This window comes from Puntigrus tetrazona, chromosome 23 (assembly GCF_018831695.1).
Source record: "Puntigrus tetrazona isolate hp1 chromosome 23, ASM1883169v1, whole genome shotgun sequence".
Classification (NCBI taxonomy): Eukaryota; Metazoa; Chordata; class Actinopteri; order Cypriniformes; family Cyprinidae; genus Puntigrus; species Puntigrus tetrazona.
In genome coordinates this window covers 11,379,360-11,395,679 of record NC_056721.1, presented here as the reverse complement: position 1 = coordinate 11,395,679, position 16,320 = coordinate 11,379,360, and the positions used below count along the sequence as shown (strand labels likewise).

The 16,320-nt window shown below is 38.2% G+C and overlaps 3 protein-coding genes across 3 annotated transcripts; 2 read left to right on the top strand and 1 right to left on the bottom strand.

Annotated features, from left to right (window-relative positions):
- The first annotated feature begins 206 nt into the window (after nt 1–206).
- Nucleotides 207–5,119, top strand: nsfl1c (NSFL1 (p97) cofactor (p47)). The gene is made up of 9 exons (XM_043225286.1): nt 207–359; nt 889–986; nt 1,123–1,197; nt 1,699–1,867; nt 1,977–2,072; nt 2,151–2,260; nt 2,475–2,612; nt 3,951–4,118; nt 4,196–5,119. Exons 1-9 carry the CDS (start codon nt 258–260, stop codon nt 4,356–4,358), a joined length of 1,119 nt encoding a protein of 372 aa, XP_043081221.1. The 5' UTR covers nt 207–257; the 3' UTR covers nt 4,359–5,119.
- Nucleotides 5,120–5,393: 274 nt separating this feature from the next.
- emp3b (epithelial membrane protein 3b) lies at nt 5,394–7,764 on the bottom strand. The gene is made up of 5 exons (XM_043225287.1): nt 7,558–7,764; nt 6,491–6,583; nt 6,281–6,383; nt 6,037–6,177; nt 5,394–5,913 (listed from the first exon to the last, which is right to left on the bottom strand). Exons 2-5 carry the CDS (start codon nt 6,566–6,568, stop codon nt 5,738–5,740), a joined length of 498 nt encoding a protein of 165 aa, XP_043081222.1. The 5' UTR covers nt 6,569–6,583; nt 7,558–7,764; the 3' UTR covers nt 5,394–5,737.
- Nucleotides 7,765–8,956: 1,192 nt separating this feature from the next.
- On the top strand, nt 8,957–16,132 carry trpc4apb (transient receptor potential cation channel, subfamily C, member 4 associated protein b). The gene is made up of 19 exons (XM_043225005.1): nt 8,957–9,117; nt 9,378–9,506; nt 9,596–9,712; nt 10,714–10,771; nt 10,890–10,945; nt 11,050–11,178; nt 11,986–12,187; nt 12,262–12,447; nt 12,533–12,675; nt 12,953–13,081; nt 13,164–13,222; nt 13,310–13,411; nt 13,507–13,590; nt 13,701–13,791; nt 14,251–14,391; nt 14,477–14,588; nt 14,677–14,789; nt 15,071–15,277; nt 15,365–16,132. Exons 1-19 carry the CDS (start codon nt 8,995–8,997, stop codon nt 15,500–15,502), a joined length of 2,319 nt encoding a protein of 772 aa, XP_043080940.1. The 5' UTR covers nt 8,957–8,994; the 3' UTR covers nt 15,503–16,132.
- Nucleotides 16,133–16,320: the final 188 nt, after the last annotated feature.

Below are 16,320 nucleotides of genomic sequence, written 5' to 3'. Positions count from 1 at the left end.
CTAAGCACATAAAATAATAATCGTGCAACTTACAGCCTACTGAATAAATACGTGCAAATCGATATATGATTTTTGCGCTGTTTTGGGATATTATAAATCTTTACATTTAATACAAAAAATATTTGCATTTACAAAAACATCGACTCCATAAAAAAGCAAAACAAAAATTCGCTATAAACTCTGTGCTCCAAAATAGTGGAACCAAGCGTTCGTTTGCCCGTTTCCTGCCGGATCTTTCCTGCGCGTGACACGTTAAAATGGCGGAGCGGGAAGAAGCGGTGAGGGGATTCGTCGCTGTTACTGATGTTGATGAAGAGAGGGCCCGTTTCTTCCTCGAGTCAGCCGGCTGGGACCTACAGGTCAGTAGCACACTGATCTCTTTAGCACTGAAATATTATGCTGTGAAGCACAAGCGCTGCAGCTGAGGATTTAGCAGACTTTAAGCCTCCACTGGCAGTCAGTGAACTGGACAACCGGCTAACGAAATGTGCAAGTCACTCTTCATTAAAATCACCAGGAGTATCTAAAACCGGTTCGTCTGATTAATCATATGTGATGGGATTCTCACTTCAGGACTGGGCAGTCTGTATTGCGTTGAAGTAAAGATTTTTAAATTGTGCCGGTATATTTTACGTAGAAATGAAGTCTTAAGCTAGCAGCTTTTACGTTAGCCTGATCAAGTGATGGTCATGTTTACCTTAGTGGTTTGGTTTTTTTCGCCCTTAAACTCCTAGTTTGGAGTCGTTAATATAATTAGTTCCGATTTATTTAGTTACAGAAGGCAGATAGTGTGTGTGAGGGTTGTTTTGTTTCTGTAAATCATCTCATCTAGTGTGTGTTTGTCTGTCGGTGAAAGAAGTGACAGGTCTATTACCTCTCGGTCCACAGCTTGCTTTAGCTAATTTCTTTGAAGATGGAGGAGATGACGATATCGCCACCCTCCCTCAGCCAGAGTCTGGCTCGGTCAGTCGATCCACGGGGCCAAGGTAACATAACTCAGATGTTTGGGCTTTTCAGTCATGCAGTATCAGCTATAATAGTAATATATATATATATATATATATATATATATATATATATATATATATATATATATAGTAAGGTAATGTCTTTTGATTTCAGTGAACACAGAGTGACGTCCTTCAGAGATCTTATGCATGAGGATGAAGATGACAGTGGCGACGAGGAAGGCCAAAGGTATTAAATTCCTCTGCAGTTAAAAGCAGATCGCCATGAAACTTTCATTTTTAATGGAATATTATTAAAACGTGAATTATTTATAATTGTAAGTCAATATTGCCGTGTTTATTAGAAATGGTGGTTTATCTGTACAGTCACAAATACAGTATATTTGTTTATTGTATACTGAACAAATGCAGTATATTTGTTTATTGAACATTAAAATGTATATGATTGCATAAAGCAAATTGTATATTTTAGACTCTGTGAATGCACACATTGTCTTTTGAAGTTTTTCTCCATGTTTAATCACCATTTGTTTTTTCGGTTTTCAAATGGTCTTGCATTGACATGATTCATATTCAACGTATTCTTTCGGTTATTAAAAGATCATTGGATAAAATGTGTGGTGATTATAGCAGAATTTAAAAAACCTTGTTTTTAATTCCATGTTAATTTATCCTAATTCCCATTTAATGCTTTATTTTATTGAGCAATGTCTGACTCTTCCTGTCATAGGTTCTTTGCCGGGGGTTCAGAACGCAGTGGGCAGCAGATTGTTGGTCCTCCCAAAAAGAAGAGCTCAAATGAGCTGGTCGAGGACTTGTTTAAAGGTGCTAAGGAGCACGGGGCGGTTCCTGTTGACAGACCAGGCAAGGGACCTGGAGAATCCAGCAAATCCAGCAGGGTAGATTCTCCACTGAATAAACTCTACTCTAAATCTAGGATAACATGCTTGCTTGCATCTCATTTGATTTGAGTCGCTCAGTTTTTCCCACCGTCTGCCTTTTCTACAGCCGTTTGTGGGTGGTGGCTATCGATTGGGTGCAGCGCCAGAGGAAGAGTCTGCTTATGTGGCAGGAGACAGGAGACAGTCCAGCAGTGCACAAGATGTGAGTCGCTGACCTGTGACCGCTCAAGTCTCTGAGACGTAGAGAGATCTGCTGCAGTGATTTGTGCTGTGCCAACAGGTGCATGTGGTGCTGAAGCTCTGGAAGACTGGCTTTAGTCTTGACGAGGGGGAGCTGAGGAACTACAGTGATCCTGGGAACGCTCTCTTCCTGGAGTCGATCCGCAGAGGGTGAGCTCTGAATCCATTCTCTTGCTATCTGCGTTGTTTCGGCAGTTTTCAGTAGTATATATTTATTAACTGAAGTTAACTGTAGTTGCGGCTCAAAATCCTCTGGCTGTGTTCTTTACACGCATTAAAACATCTATTTAGTTTTGTGTCGAGCCCTCTAGATAGTAGATACTCCAAATTAGACTTTAACAGGACTCCTTTCTGGCTCCCTCAGGGAGATCCCTCTCGAGCTGAGACAGCGTTTCCGGGGGGGACAGGTAAACCTAGACATGGAGGACCATCGGGATGAAGATTTTTCCAAACCTAAACCTGTTTTCAAGGCCTTTACTGGAGAAGGACAGAAACTTGGCAGGTTGGAAAATTGTTTAATTTCTCTCATTTTCTTCTCTCTGCTGAGCTCGTAATTATACGCTTCTCTTCTAAAACGTGTGTGGCTAATGCCTCATTGTTGGACAGGCAGACTTATTGCCTAAATAAACCAATCAATGTCTGTTTTTCTGAACTTAAGAGGGTAATTTGTTTTAATATTAACAGTGATTAGACACTGTCCGTTTACTCTTTCACTTTCAGCAGTGAAACTGTTCTACAGCATTTTTTAGAAAGCGGTTGCATAACTTGATTCTGATTGGTCAGCAGCTGTTTTTGTTTTGTTTTTCTTTTTTCATGATACTGCATGGCTATGACTGCTTCATTGAGCTTTTCTGTGTATCATTGAGCAACACCCTTAGCAACATAAACAGTTAATATAGCATTAGAACTGTTTAAAGTATTGTGTATTTCAGCAGAATTAGCGGTTTATTTATTTCAAGTATGAGCGAGCGCTATGTTTTCTCATGTGGAGATGTTGATGTGTGAATCACAGCTAAAGGGGTTCTAGGCATTCTTGTACCTTATTGCTTATTTGTTAATATTGAGGTATAATAATAATAATAATAATCTAAAATGAAAAACTAATCACCAATAACTAATCTAACTTAAATTGGTGGTTAATTAGTCGATCCTCATTCAGCTGGAGTGTGTACAATGTGCAGTTAAACTTTTTAGGCCTGGTCTTCTTGCTCCAGTGTATCTATTTTACCACAAGGGGGCATTTGTTTATTTCCTATAAGCCACTTGTTTTTTCCTCACTGTATTTGGTTCTGTTTTTGCTTTTAAAAGCAGGGAAATAGTTGGGCTTCACAATTTGGTGAAAAATATTAGGATTATTTAGCTATTAATAACAATAATAAAAAAACTCCAGGTTTGTTTTGCTTGTTTGTAGGGCTGCAGAAGTTGGCCCAAAATTGTGTGATTTGTGTTAATAATAATAATAATAGTAATAGTCATACTTAAAATATTAATATTTTTATTTTAATATTTTAATTTTGTTGTAAGACAGTATGGCTTGAATTCTATTTTCAGTATAGAAAAAATGCACACTGTTTATAAGGGCTATTCTAACAAGTTTAAGAAGATGCATCTATCCAGTGAAATTGAATCAGTCACTGTGAATTGATAATCATACTAATCCACAATTTAATTATATTTTTCATTTAGCACTACTAGCTCTACTAAATAACAGCTTGATTAGATTGATGACTACTTTGAAAATCCAACAATTAATTGTACACTGTGATCTTATAAGTTATGTATTTGCACATGGCCGAAGTGTTCAATCCTTCCCGTCTTTATTTGACCCTCACCCCCCTAGTGCCACTCCAGAGCTGGTGTCGCTCCAGAGAAGCCCTCAGGACCAGGCCGCCAGCGAAGCTGAGGCTAGTGCTTCCATCAGCGTGGACAGCTCTCAACCTGTCACTAGCATCCAGATCAGACTGGCTGACGGAGGCCGCCTGGTGCAGAAGTTCAACCACACCCACAGGTAAAAGCTCAGTGAAAAGGCTGTGAAAACGTCCCCATAGCTTGAAAATGCTCTTACACCATCTTTCTCCTTCGCAGGGTGTCTGATGTGCGTCAGTTTGTGGCGAGCGCTCGCCCAGCTTTAGCTGCCACCGAGTTTGTTCTCATGACAACTTTCCCCAACAAGGAGCTGACGGACGAGGGCCAGACGCTGAAGGAAGCCAACCTGCTGAACGCCGTCATCGTGCAGCGGCTAAAGTGATCGCTGAGCGGGCTTTATTACAGCACTCTGGAGATCCGGGGACTGAAAGGACTTCTAATTACTTAATTTTGTTTTCTTTAGTGATATGTTATTCCTCTGTGACAGTTTTGGGGTGGTGGGTGTTCCTGATAAAGAGAAAATGGAGATGAAGGGGAAGCAGTCACACTGTGATACAGTTAAAGAGAGGGAGAGAGGAAACCAAGAGAAGAACTAACGAGTTTTATGGTTTTAGAATAACTGCTGAACATATTCAGATCGAAATAAAGAGCTTTCTGAAGAGTTTTGACATCCTTTTACCTCGGTGTCTATCTTGCAGCTTTACGCTGCTTCGCTTTACCTCCTCAGTTTTATTCCTCGTTCTGTGATTCATCTCTTAATATTTCTCAGAACTGTCATTTAAACTAAAGTAGCCTTATATTCTAGCCCCATGACCAAGATCAACCTCAACTGTCAATGATCAAAACTTTTTTTTTTTGTTTTTCTTTTTTTACAAAACAATCTTTATTTTATGACGTTTGAGGCTTTATTTTGTTATTTAGGTTGTCACACTATATTAATTTTTTTATTATTATATTTTTCCTGGTTATTAAAGAATGGAATTATGAATTGGTTGATTAAGAGCCAACTTCAATTTTGGACACTGCTGCTGGTGAACATATCAGTGGCCTTCTTGTATTCTATGCAGAAGCGTACTATAATTCTGGAGATATTGTGTGATTGTGAGCTGTGGTGAACCTGATATTAAATCCCTTTGTCTGGCACTGGAGAGCACTTTATTTTTTGGAGCGTTTCAGAGCACGTGTCCATGCGTGCTGATATCCCCTCCCCATGAAAGAGACCTCTGCTTATCAGGAAGCAGTTCGTTTTTGAAAGCTTTGTTTGTCGTGAGATGAAGCTAGAAGGCGTGATGGAAGCTATTAGTTCAGAAACTGGAGTCATGAGTTTGTCATGCACTCTCAAGGTCCGTTGAGTCCACCGGCTTGCGGTGCATCTGTGAGAAATACTTTCACACAGTAATGACATTGAAATCAGACATTAATCGCTTAATCGAATTTATTTGCAAAAATACATAGTAAAACTTTAGCGTATGGATACCATGTTTACAAGTACCCTTCAGGACGAAACGAGATTAAGCTGGGCCTCTTTTATTATTAAATTAGATATAATTGAGCTAATCAGATAGATTAGTCGTGCTTGCCCTTTAAGAGTTAACTAAAACGCGCTGATCCTCCGTTTCAGTTTTGTATATTTATATACGGCTAAATACAGTCTAAATAGTCAAAAAAAATAAGTCTCGCAAGAAGTATATAATCGCTCAGCGGAGTATATCAACAGCAAACATTCTTCACGTGGCTTGGCTGTTTTTAGGAGACTCGTTTTTATTCCCTTTTCCTCAGATGGATGTACATGACTCCGCTGCACAGGAGCAGAGGCACACAAACCCACGCCAAGTAGAAGCAGTACCCGAAGCGTCCCGAGCTCAGCTCGCGCGAGTCCGCCAGGATTTCTTCGCTGTGCAGCGTGTAAATGAGCACGGCCGTGAAGGCGTTGAGGCCTGAGAGGACACGACAGTTTGCGTTACTTTCCCTCGACTTCCGAGTCACCGAACACGAGCGCTTTGGCTCGCGCTGGAGGGGGCGACCTCGGGTGATAAAGTTAATTAGGTGGAAGCACTTACCGGCAAACGCCTGGCAGACGCCGGTGAGGTAAAAGAGTCCTCCTTTAGACATGGTGAAGAGTTGACCCAGGAATATCAGGAACGAAATGGCGGAGAAAACCACCGACAGGATCATCAGGACCTGCACGGCCTGAAGCCACTCTGGTAGAAACAAAGCAGAGGTGTTTACGCTCGAGTAGATCCCATTGTTATCTAAAAATTATTATTATTATCTTAAACTTATTATCTAAATGCGTCGCTTTACCCGTCTCTTCGGACGACGCGCAGAACCACGCCTCCGTTTCGTTGTCAAATCTGCAGTTGTACCAGAGGTCCGAGTGTTCCGTGCCGTCCCAAACCCACCAGGACTGAGGCGTACAGCACATTACATATGCATTCGTGATTACAGACGCACGCACGCTTTTCTGACGGTTTATCAAATAGTAGTGTGCCCTGAAGGGTTTCACACACTGACCTTCTCCATGGTGGCGATGAAGAGAACGGCCAGTATGATGAGATGAAGCAGGGTGACAAACACCAGAAGGGACGCCATGCTGATCAGCGGCACCTGTCAACATCTGGAACTTTATCATCTCTACTTTTGTGTTATACATCAGGACAATAACTTATTCTTGTTATTAGTAATTGTATTATTATTAGTAGTAGTATTGTTATATTGTTTAGAAACATTTGAAATAATGCTCTATATGTAATTTTTTTTTATAATACTATCAATATATGATAGTATAGTAAAAAAAATATCATTATATTGTTGTTTATAAACATTCCACTTAACATTTTTATAATGTAAATATAAATGATTAAATATATAATATAAATACTATTATATTATTAATAATACATTTAGTATATTTATTTTGGTATATGGTAAAACATTATTATATGTTTATAAACATTTCAATCAACGTTAAAATATTTTAAATAATATTATTAGTACTGTTTGTATATTTATCATATAAAACAATGTTCTGTTCATTTTTTTAGAATGCTTTTTTTTTTATAATTATATATATATATATATATATATATATATATATATATATATATATATATATATATATATATATATATTACTATTATTATAATATAATGAGTAGTTCATTGGAGGGGTTTAGATATGTCTGCATAATTGTATGATTACTCTCAGGTTTTTTGTAAGCACGAAAGGTAAAACAAATCTGCTTCTGCTAAAACGTAACGATGGAAAAGGCCAGGAAGTAAAAATACTAAGTAAACTGACTATGGCTGAAGTCCAGAGCTGAGAAATGAAGGCGCTCATTCAGACTTTTTTTTAAGTCTTGAGACACACCATGCTTTTTTTTTTCAGGGCAAAGCCAGAGAACAACAGCCCACTCTCATAATCAGTCTACTGTGAGATATATCATGTTATATATATTTGATGTGGTAAAGTCAGTGTTATGCTGTTGTATTTTATGGTTCAAATCTAGTTTTTATAACAATTTTACAATTCCAAGTGATACAAAAAATGGTATAGTCTACCTAAATAAAATGTAAACTCACCAAAAGTGATCCAAATCCAGCAGAAGCGAATACAGTGTGTATGGACTCTTGCTGTGTTCGTCCAGGTCTGCTTCTGCTCTCCGCTCTTTTCGGCTCACCAGTAAATTGGAGGATTTTTTTGGGGTCAGCTTCAGCAAACGCCCATTTCCTCGTCTCCGAGTTAGTGCTGTTGTCCTGCACACAGTCCCATCAGATCCTCCTTGTGTGTTCAGGAAACGCATGAGCATGAGCACACGTCTCTCTTTCCTCGCTGGTCGTTTATCATCTCAGAGGGTGTACGCTGAGTTCCTATGGGCTTCTATCATAACCTCAATCTCCTTTGATGATGTTGATTGTGTGTGTGTGTGTGTGGGTTTCATTCATCATCGCCCAAGATACGGAGTTATGCTCATTTAACAGGGACGGGAACGCCACCTAAACTGGGAAAACAACAGGAACCTCAATGTTTATTTGTTAACTGTGTACAGTAAATGTTGGGGGCCCCGGAAAAATATAAATATATTTCTGCATGTTATATTATCTATATCTGTATTCGTTCTACAAATGGTTTTCATCGGCCATTTAAATAAGTGAATATGCATTCATTTCATTTATTTGAATGATTTCATAGAAAATAATGTTCATCTAGCAAGTTCATAACAACCGCATTGGGTAAACGGTTTAAAATATATAAGCATATTTCGCTTTTAAAAATAGTAAAATAGCACAACCCTAAATGCTTACTGTTTACTAGTTTTAGTAAACAGTGAGTAAAATATTAAAAATCTATTATCGTTGTTGTCATCAATTATTATTACTAATTTAAGCGTAAAAACTAATTTCTTTTTAACTTTAAACTTTTTAATTTTTGATTAAATAGTACATGTGCTTCAGAGATGAAGCATACATTACAGTTTGATTGTTTTTCTGTGTTTGTGTATGAGAGAGATTAATTTAAATGATATAATATAGAATAGTGACAGAAAATGTTATTTAGTCTTAAGTTCATATAACATGTTCATAACAATGGCAGTATACGCATATTATGCTGCTTTAAAAAATAGTGATCTACATTACTGTACGTTACAACTCTGACTAAATTAAATGCTTGCTGTTTACCAGTTTAAATACATAAAATCTATAACAATAATAATAAAAAAACGTAAATATGAATTAAACGCATGCTTCAGAGTTGAAACTAATTAATGAATTATTTTTTAGTAGTATTATTTGTTATTGACATCTGTGTGATTTTATGATGATGATAATATTATTATTACTACTAATTATTATATGTTTTGACAATAATGTGTGATAAAACGGCGGGCGCTCCAGCTGTGGTTCATCAGAGGATGTGGCTGTGCTTTCGACGCCAGTCCAGCAGGGAGCAGCATTAACTCCGTCATCTCCGGCGGCCTCGCGCACACCTCGCTGCGTCACAACGTCAGAGCGACAGCAATGGCGACGAGGAGCTCTGGGTTTCCACGGACCCAAACAAGCAGAGGAAATTCACGCAAAAACATTTTTAACAAAATCCGACAGTGCCAAGTCACGGGCGTTGGGTTGACCAGAGGGTCTCAGGTGAGATCTTGAATCACGTTAAGCTCTGAACTGTCTTCGAAGCGTTTCTTAGACACTGTTTACAAACGAGGGCCTGAAGAGCCATGGATATAAAATCGGTCCCGAACAAAACTATACAGCGTTTAGACAGTATCTCTTGCTTAAGATACTTAGTGCTCAAACAGTTAATGCTAATGAGGAGGGTAATAATGCAGTGTCTGACCTGTTCGTCGTATGTTTGCAGTGCTTGACAAGTGTTGTGATTGTGTTGTCAAACGCAGTTTCCTGTGGCTCTGCTGGAAGAGAGAGATAAGAGAGCTCAATGGCAGGGGATACCAGTGTTATTGAGGAGACTACACGAGAGCAGTCACCCTAACAGCGATCTCTCCAAGATTCACAGCATGGTTATGGTATTCAAGACTTCCTTGTCTGTTCACGCAAAGCGTTCACGCAGTAATTTAATGTCAGATGTTAAGCTGCTTGTTTTGTGACCGTGCAGGAACTGTCATCGTTGCTGTCCATGGAGGCTATGTCATTTGTCACAGAGGAGCGCAAAACACCACAGGAGTCGATTTCTCCAAATACGTATACGTTTGACTTGTTTGGAGGAGTTGATGTGAGTTTTTTTGTAATTAAATATTACTCTTTACTCCTTATTGAACCGTTCCAGTTTCAAGGCATTAATTGAAATGATTATACATGTTTGTCTTGAATTTATTTTTTAGTTATACTTGATCAAGAGCCTGCTAAAAATGAATGCTATTGTACAAACTTTTTTGAGTTAAAGAAATACTCGGCAAGGAGTGTGAAAAGCAGCCGTCCTCGTACTGAGCCTTGTGGTACTCCATACTGTTTTTGATTTATATGATACCTTGTCATTCGCTGCTATGAATTGATGATGGTCGTATGAGTAAGATTTAAACCACTCCATTGCAGTTCAACTCATGGAAACTTCATTTTGTAGTCTATTTAAAAGAGTGCTGTGGTTGATAGTTCTAAGCCATTCATTAAACTCTTCAAAATAAACTTCAGTGAACTGTTGAAAATAAACACATTAAAAATATGATAAAAGATTTATATTTAAAAAAACCAAGAGAATCTTGAACTGAATGTATCAGACATTCCACAAAAATCTTAAACAGCTCAACATTTTCAACAGACATAAGCTTCTTAAGTGCCAAATCAGTTTTAAATGCACATTAATGCAGTTATTTTCTGATACTAAACAGCTCCGAAGCTAGCTGTAGATTCAGAAATGAACATTTAAAAATATAGTCAAAGCAGAGTTTGTGCTACAAATAATTATTACTTTGATATACTTTCCATTGTGAAATTTAACATCATGCTCAGTTTTTATCCACTAGTAAATATTGTAATATATGGTATTTTATTATGGCATTGATACTCACAAGACCTTTAGTGGCAAGAGCTTCTGTTCTTGGCTTTGTCTTCTTATTCAGCTCTTGCAGTGTGGAAAATAACAACAGAAACTGAACTGTACAAACGTGTCATAATATTTTAATTAGAAATGAACCAGTTTGGCTGGTAACATAATTATCTTAATTGCAGAATGAAGGTTTGTTAGTCACTCACTGTGCTTTTGTCATCCATACACAGTTATTTGTAGAGATTCTGATGCGGCCAACTCTCACAGTACAGGGAGACCTACCCATATGTAAGCTTATTTAAATGATAAATCCAAGCTTCTTTTTTTTTCATATTTAAGTATAGAAATAATACTCATTTTCATTAATGCTGTCCCAGTCATTAAATGTTTGCTTCATTATTTTCAGTGAGTGATGATCTGATCAAGGATTGTCTGAGCGTTCTGTACAACTGCTGTATATGTGTAAGTATAAAACAATGTGTATGAGTCCGAAAGGACAGAAATAATAATTCTCAATTATTTCGATTGTTTCTGTATGAGTAACAGCATCTGTTTTTGTCTGACAGACAGAGGGCGTTACAAAAAGCCTTGCAGCAAGGGAGGACTTTGTCACGTTCCTGTTCACTCTCATGTCTAATAAAAAGGTTTTCCTGCAAACCGCCACTCTTATTGAGGACATCCTGAGTGTTCGAAAGGTAAAAGCCAAAGCATATACACCCTGTTACCTAAAGGTTTGGGTTCAGGATAATTATGTTTTGAAAAAATAAAGATTCATTAAATAGAATTGATAGTAAGTACTTTTGTCTTACAAGTGATTTTTATTTTGAATACTAGTATTGTGTATCATTTTTATTTTTTGTGGAAATACACTATATTGCCAAAAGTATTGGGTCACCCCCTTCCAATGAGCATGTTTAGAACTACTTTAGTAATATTCATAAGTACAAATCTTAATGTTAAAGCACATAATTCTTTTCTACCATGACAATGCTTCTGTGTATAAGGCAAGGTTAAAAAAGAAATGACTGATTGAGTCAGTGTGGTCTGCATAAAGTCAACTCCTAATCTCAGCTCAACACCTAAACCAAAAACTCATCACCATCACCAATGTACATGTGGATATTACTACAGTAGTCAAACCTGTTTATTAGAAGGGGGTGAGCCAATGCTTTTAGCAATATAGTGTATGTTTCTATTTAATTTTTAAAAAGATTACTTTTTGTTTAAATTGATACATATTATAGTGTTATAATGGTGTTATAATGTTACTATAATATGTATTTGTGTTTCCACAACAAATAAAATGGCACAAATGTTTTCAAGATTTCTAAGAAATTGAGCATTAAATCAGAATTAATCAGGGTAATGATTCAATATTCAGTGTGCCTTTTACAGAAATATTTTAATAATAATAATAATAATAATTAAAATGTCTTAAATGTGTTTTTAGGAACGTAATCTGAACCTTAGCAATGCAATAATTCACCTAATTTTAATCTTAGGAAATCATCCAGCTTGAAGAAATTCCCAACTTGGCCAGTCTGGTCCAGAGCTTTAACCAGCAGCAGCTGGCCAACTTCTGTCGTATCCTCTCAGTCACCATATCAGAGCCAGACGTGGGTGTAGATGACAAACACACTCTCCTGGCCCGCAGCACCCAGCAAAAGACCAGCACATGTCCATCTCGGGCAGAGAGCAACCAGGGTTAGAAAACACAACTGCAGTTAATCCACACCAAGTGTTGACAGGCTTATAAATGCGCTGTGATCTTTCTGCAGTGACTCTAGTGAATATCCCAGGCTTTATTGAGCGTCTTTGTAAGCTCGCCACGCGGAAAGTTACAGAAGCTGCGGATGCCTCCGCCCGACTTGAGCTGGAGGACTGGCACAGTTGGCTTGACAATGCATTGGTTCTGGATGCTCTCATGCAGTTAGCAATTGAGGAAGCAGAGCAGAGCAGTACAGGTGAGATCCTCCTTTCTTTCCCGCTCTGGTATTTCTATTAGCTGCGTTATTTGGTCTCACCAAGTCTTGATTGGCTGTCTTTCAGAGTCATCTGATGAGAGCTCCCTGTCCTCTAGTCCGCTCAGACACAGGCTGCCTCAGTCTATGAAGATCGTACATGAGATCATGTACAAAGTGGAGGTTCTCTATGTGCTGTGTGTGCTGCTCATGGGCCGACAGAGAAATCAGGTAATGTGATGGGCTTATAGTGACTGTGAATCTTCTGGTTAACGGACTAGTCACCGAATAATGTTGGCTAAGGTTGACCAGTATGTTTATTTACAGTTGTTTTTTTTCGTATGTGTGTATAGTAAATCAAATTTAAACCATTGGTATCAAAGACCATTGGTATCAAAGCTGAATTATCATTATTATGACATTGCATTGTAAATGGCTTTGTACGGTCTTAACTTTTGACTGGTGTTTTGAAGCATTTTTTTCATAAACGTTTACTTTTGTGACACAGGTTCACAGAATGTTGGCAGAGTTCAAGTTAATTCCGGGACTCAATAACCTGTTTGATAAGCTGATCTGGAGAAGGCAGCCTTCTGGTCACGTCCTTCATCGGCAGAACCAGAACTGTGACTGCAGTCCAGTAAGAAGCAGCCCTTTATTACTCTGAATTATATTAAAGACTCACATATGGATGATCACAGCCCTTTTCCCCTCTACATCAGGAGATCTCTTTCAAGATCCAGTTCCTCCGGCTGCTGCAGAGCTTCAGTGACCACCATGAGTGAGTATCACAAAGAGAAACAAGGAAATGCTAAAACTGAGAAAAATCCACTGGGCTGATGGGAGACTTTTTCTTTCTTGTTCACAGGAATAAATACCTTCTTCTAAGTGGACAGGAACTGAATGAACTGAGTGACATCTACCTGAATGCAAACATCTTTGAAATGGAGGCACTGAATAACACAGACAGGCATGGGGACGCTATTCATATCATATTACTTAAGTTCTTCCTTATTTTAAAGTTCGGAACTGCTCATTAACTGGTTTATATAAATTGGTTTACAGAAACCTTGTCTGTGATGGTAAAAAGGGTCTTCTTACACGGTTAATCTCAGTCATGAAGAAAGAGCCAATTGATTCTTCGTTTAGGTGAGATCTTTAGTTACATTTTGTAATGTTTTCTTACACTCGCTGATCCTCTTATTTCATAATAGACATCTTGTGTCTATAGATTAACATTTCTCCATGTCTCTCTTCAGGTTCTGGCAGGCAAGAGCCGTGGAGAGTTTTCTGAGAGGAACGCCATCGTACGCTGATCAAGTGTTTCTTCTCAGACGAGGCTTGTTAGAGGTCAGCAAAATATGTAACTTTTCATTACATTGTCTCCACGAACGTACACTGCCATTCAAAAGTTTGGGTTCAATAATTTGTTTGTTTTCTTAAGAGATAATGCTTTCAATTGTCAAGGATACATTAAATTGTTCAGAAGTAAATTGAAGCAAAGCTGTTTTCAGCATTGATTAAAAACGAATGTTTCAGCAAATCAGCATACTTGAATGATTTTTGAAGCATCATGTGACACTGAACACTGGAGTAACGGCTGCTGAAAATGATTTTTTTTTTTTTTTTTTTAAGATGTATTAAAACTATTCAGTTTATTTCAAACAAGTATTTAAAATGTTACTGTATTTTTAGTCAAATAAATGCAGCCTTGGTGAGAAGACAATTATTTTAGTAACTTTAAAAATCTTAAGCAGCCTCAGACTTTTGAATGGACCACTAAGTCATCTCATAATTCTCTTCTTTCAGCATATTCTATATTGCATCATCGACAGTGGCTGCAAGTCACATGACGTCCTTCAGAGCTACTTTGACCTTCTTGGTGAGCTTATGAAGTTCAACATTGATGCCTTCAAAAGATTTAACAAATATGTCAATACAGAGGAGAAGGTGGGTTTATATTCAGACCCTTCGTGATTTTTTTTCACACTGAAATAATCGAGTAGATCTCAAATCTGTCCTTTTGGCACCTCAGTTTCAGATGTTCCTGACTCAGATCAACAGCTCTCTGGTAGACTCTAACATGCTGGTGCGATGTATAGTCCTGTCTCTGGACCGCTTTGAGGGCCAGACGAAAGATGTGAAAGGTTTGACTCGAATGACTAACATGCTCCTCCATCTCTCAATTAACTGTTCAAAGAGTGTTAAAAATGTGTGTCTTTGTCTCTTTCTCAGTGGTTGAAGTGTTTTCAGAGTGCCGCCTCTTGTCCTACATGGCTCAAGTGGAAAACAGGTTGTCCTTCCTTTTCAGACTGTCCAGCATCATCAATGTCCAAACTCTCACTCAGGCAAGTTCTGTTAATAGCAAATGTAAAAACCCTTTTACTCAAAAAAGTGCAATGAATAAACCTCAGGCTTGTATATTATAAAGTACTGCGTTACTTGTAACTTGAAAGAAGTAATCTGATTACATAACTCTCATTACTTGTAAGGGGTTACCTCAACGCTGAATTACAGTTGTAGTAATTGCATGTAACTAGAATGACACCAAATAAAATAACAAAATAAAGTCTTGTTGCTTTTTAAATTATATATCATTAACCCTTTAACTGACTTTGATGCATCACAGGAGAACGTGAGCTGTCTGAACACCAGTCTGGTGATTCTGATGCTGGCGCGGAGGCGGGGTAAGTTGCCTTTCTATCTGAGTGCTCTGCGAGAAAAGGAATATTCCGAGAAATATCCCGGCTGCCTGCTCAACAACTTCCACAACCTGCTGCGCTTCTGGCAGCACCACTACCTCAACAAGGACAAGGACAGCACCTGCCTGGAGAACGTGAGCTCTGATGCACTGATATCACAGAGATCCTCTTTCGGTTGTGAGCTCTTAAAGCATAAACCTATCTATCTCTTTCCAAAACAGAGCTCTTGTATTCCGTTCACCTACTGGAAGGAGACGGTCTCAGTGCTGCTGGGCTCTGGGAGAAGCTCACGCTGTGCTATTGCCTCCTACATCGATGAAGCCTACAGGGACCTGGACAGAGACTTTCTGGAGCTGTGACTCTAGAGACTGGGAGACTCTCTTTACGTTAGAATTACATCATGCCTACATTTATAAGACCTAGCCCATTCAGATGCATTACAGAATAGGTGTGTGTGTGTGTGTGTGTGTGCGTGTGTGTGGATGCAAGTGTATCTGGGTATTCATGGTGCTGAGGGTATTGATCTGCTCCTGTTCAATAGCATGAATGTATGTTGGCTCAAAGTGTTAAATATGAATGTGGGAATTTGTAATGCCACTGTAGGTGTGTTTGTGTTTGCAGTGGCACTAGGGTCTGGATGTTTTTTAGTTGGTAGAGTTACAGCTGCCTTGTTCTCTAGTGCTGATTTCTCTCGCCTCCTGTAGGTTGGCTTGCCAGTTACGCTTTCAGACATGACAAACTCCTGGAAGTAGTCAGGAAGAGCCTCACTGCCCACTGGTCCCTTACTGCAAAAAAAAAAAAAGACTATTTAATTCAGGGACATTAAAATGTCTAATATTGGTGATTGGCTTAGTTTACATAATGCCTGTATATTTATGTTATTATGTATGTAGTTCTCACTTAACCTAAAATTTTACATTTTCAGATCCAAACTCACAGAGTGACAACACAAAATCAACAGAAGAAAATAAAGATCTTGTTTTATCACATGCATGTTTATGTTATGGCCACTAATTCAACTGAAATCAGTTTGCCATGTTTAAGATTTTAACTTTGGGATTATGTAAAATAACCAGATAGTTAAAAGATAAAAGCAAGTTGCTGGAGTTACTTTTATTTATTTATTCGATGTAATCTTTGTTTTCTGTACTGATTTTTTTTTCTGTTATTCAAAGAA

Bases quoted from the DNA above. Each gene is read 5' to 3' on its own strand.
- nsfl1c (XM_043225286.1), top strand. From the start codon at position 258: ATGGCGGAGCGGGAAGAAGCGGTGAGGGGATTCGTCGCTGTTACTGAT. The intron at 360-888 runs GTCAGTAGCACA...CTCGGTCCACAG, and splicing joins CAGCCGGCTGGGACCTACAG to CTTGCTTTAGCTAATTTCTT. The intron at 1,198-1,698 runs GTATTAAATTCC...TTCCTGTCATAG, and splicing joins GGCGACGAGGAAGGCCAAAG to GTTCTTTGCCGGGGGTTCAG.
- emp3b (XM_043225287.1), bottom strand. From the start codon at position 6,568: ATGGCGTCCCTTCTGGTGTTTGTCACCCTGCTTCATCTCATCATACTG. The intron at 6,384-6,490 runs GTCAGTGTGTGA...TGTACGCCTCAG, and splicing joins TCATCGCCACCATGGAGAAG to TCCTGGTGGGTTTGGGACGG. The intron at 6,178-6,280 runs GTAAAGCGACGC...TGTTTCTACCAG, and splicing joins CGCGTCGTCCGAAGAGACGG to AGTGGCTTCAGGCCGTGCAG.
- trpc4apb (XM_043225005.1), top strand. From the start codon at position 8,995: ATGGCGACGAGGAGCTCTGGGTTTCCACGGACCCAAACAAGCAGAGGA. The intron at 9,507-9,595 runs GTATTCAAGACT...GTGACCGTGCAG, and splicing joins AGATTCACAGCATGGTTATG to GAACTGTCATCGTTGCTGTC. The intron at 12,448-12,532 runs GTGAGATCCTCC...GCTGTCTTTCAG, and splicing joins AGCAGAGCAGAGCAGTACAG to AGTCATCTGATGAGAGCTCC.